A 2,589-nucleotide genomic window follows, 5' to 3' on the forward strand; every position below is an offset into this window, starting at 1 on the left:
TGTAGACCAGGCTGGTCTCGAACTCACAGAGATCCGCCTGCCTCTGCCTCCCGAGTGCTGGGATTAAAGGCGTGCGCCACCATCGCCCAGCTCCCCCCCTGATTTTTTGAGGCGGGGTTTCACTGTAGCTATTGAGCCTGTCCTGGAACTAGCTCTTGCAGACCAGGCTGAAAAGAGATACACCTGCCTTTCTCCCAAGTGCTGGGATTAAAGGTGTGTGCCACTACCGCCTGGCAAGATTTTCTTTTTAAAGCCGTGAAAAATTAGTGTCTTGTCATTTAATTTTTCTATTCTTGTTCCCATTGAGACTTGGTGCCCTTTTGTGTTGATTGGGTATATTCCTTTTTAAAAAATATTTTATTTTTGTCTGACTCTTTTTTGATTTTATGTTCATTGGTGGCTTGTCTACGTGCATATCTGTGTGAGGGTATCTGATCCTCCTGGAAATGGAGTTACAGACAGTTTTGAGCTGCCGTGTGGGTGCTGGGAATTGAACCCAGGTCCTGTATAAGAGCAGCCAGTGCTCTTAACTGTTGAGCCATCTCTCCAGCCCATGTCTCTGTCTCTGTCTCTTTGTTTTAAAGATTTTTTTATTATGTATACAGTGTTCTGCCTGCATGTATTCCTGTAGGCCAGAAGAGGGCATCAGATCTCATTGTGGATGGTTGTGCATGTGGTTGCTGGGAATTGAACTCAGGCCCTCTGGAAAGAGCTGCCAGTGCTCTTAACTGCAGAACTGTCTCTCCAGCCCCAGGCTCAGCTGTTAAAGACTAGGCTCATAACCAAAAATACAAAAGTATGTTGTTGTTTTTTTTTTAATGCTCTGAAGAGTTAAATTTTTTTAAATTTGTGTGAGTATTTTACCTGCATGTATGCCTGTATGCCATGTCTGTGGTTAGTGTCAGAGGAGTCCAGAAATAGGACTTTGGATCCCTTAAAAATGAAGTTAAAGACTGTTGTGAACCAACATGTGGGTGCTGGGAATCAAACCTATGTCCTTTGGAAAAGCATCCAGTGCTAACTGCTGAGCCGACTTTCTAGCTTCCCTTGAATAACCTGGAAATAATAGCCTACAAGGAGAAACTAGAACTCTTCGGTAATTACAATCCCTAGGATACATATGTCAAAAGTGTTAAGAATAATCATGAATTGTGTTAAGGAGATAGATGGACCTTGCAAGTCCAAAAACCTGGGTTCAAATTTCCAGAAACCATAAAGCTCTGGCGAGATGGGAGGTGGAGTTTGGAGAATCCCCAGACACTTGCATGCTGGGAGCCTGGAGTAGGCAGCATCCAAATAGTAGTAACCCCCATGTCAAAGAAGGTGGAAGGCTAACTAACACCCAGGGCTGCCCTCTGACCTCAACACACACATCTACAAAACACCCCCTCCATAAAATAAGAGACTGAAATATTTTAATAAAGAAGATTTTGAATTTGTGGGGTTTGTCTCTCTCTTTCTTCCACCTAGTGACTGTGAAGTCTTCCCTAAAAATCATGCTGCTCCTTTCTCCAAAGTCCTCACATTTTACAGAAAGGAACCTTTCACTCTTGAGGCCTACTATAGCTCTCCTCAGGATTTGCCCTATCCAGATCCTGCTATAGGTAAGTGGAATTGGAAACTAAAGTAGTAATACAAACTGGTTTCTATTTGGGAGTACTAAAAAAAAAAAAGAAAGATTATTTAGAAATTTAGGTGCTTTATGCCCCCAAACAAACATCTTCCATCCATAGTACTGGGTATAGAGGCAGTCCGATGGGTGTGTTTGTTTCTTTGGTTTGGTTTTTCGAGACAGACTTTTCTCTGTGTTGTCCTGGGACTCGCTCTGTCCTGGTCACTCTGTAGACCAGGTTGGCCTTGTTGTATTCCTGGATTCAGTACATATTGTGGATGACTATAAGGTGGTCCTGATGAAAAAACATGATAGAGTTGGTTGGTTCTAATATACAGTTACAAGATTTGCACAGAAATCACACAGTTGTTCTACACCATCGGTCCATCCTAGAATTTAGAACCAAGTTTGACTGAGTCTTTACAAACTGAGAATAGTTATGATTCAGAAACATTGTCACTTGAGAAGAGAGAGACCCAAGAGTTCTGTAAGATGTGTGCTGTGGATGAAGATCAAGAGCAGCCTCAGTGACCTGTAGAAATTGTGGGAAGAAAGTTGACTGCCCTGCTTTCCAATTGTAGGATGGCAAGGACCGTGGCAATCATGCCCAGAAGGGCTAACTTCTATACCCTTTTCTTTTTCTTTCCAGTACTGGTCTTGGCCTTGGGTATGTTCACTAACACGTTGGGCTTCCATACTCTTCTTGTGAAACCCACTGTGTGGCTGACTTCTCCCTTGGCTTTTTCTCTCTCAGGCAACTGTCTGTCCCACAGTCTTTGTTTTTAAAATCTAATAAAATTGTCTTGGACCTTTAAGAAAAAAAACTTCCTAAACAAACCCTTGGTATAGTAGTGAGATTTATAAATGATAATTTCTTCCTTCCTTTCTTTCTTTCTTTCTTTCTTTCTTTCTTTCTTTCTTTCTTTCTTTTTTTTTTGTTTTTTGTTTTTCGAGACAGGGTTTCTCTGTGGTTTTGG

At 41.9% G+C, this 2,589-nt stretch overlaps 1 protein-coding gene across 1 annotated transcript in view; it reads left to right on the plus strand.

Moving 5' to 3' along the window:
- The window catches only part of Hspa4 (heat shock protein family A (Hsp70) member 4), a 48,827-nt gene that overhangs the window by 36,073 nt on the left and 10,165 nt on the right, over positions 1-2,589 (plus strand). Inside the window, exon 11 of the mRNA XM_005350099.3 lies at positions 1,471-1,604. Coding sequence (XP_005350156.1) covers positions 1,471-1,604 — 134 coding nt within the window. The remainder of the gene's footprint in view (positions 1-1,470; positions 1,605-2,589) is intronic.

The sequence above is a fragment of the Microtus ochrogaster genome, chromosome 7 (assembly GCF_000317375.1).
Source record: "Microtus ochrogaster isolate Prairie Vole_2 chromosome 7, MicOch1.0, whole genome shotgun sequence".
Lineage (NCBI taxonomy): Eukaryota > Metazoa > Chordata > Mammalia > Rodentia > Cricetidae > Microtus > Microtus ochrogaster.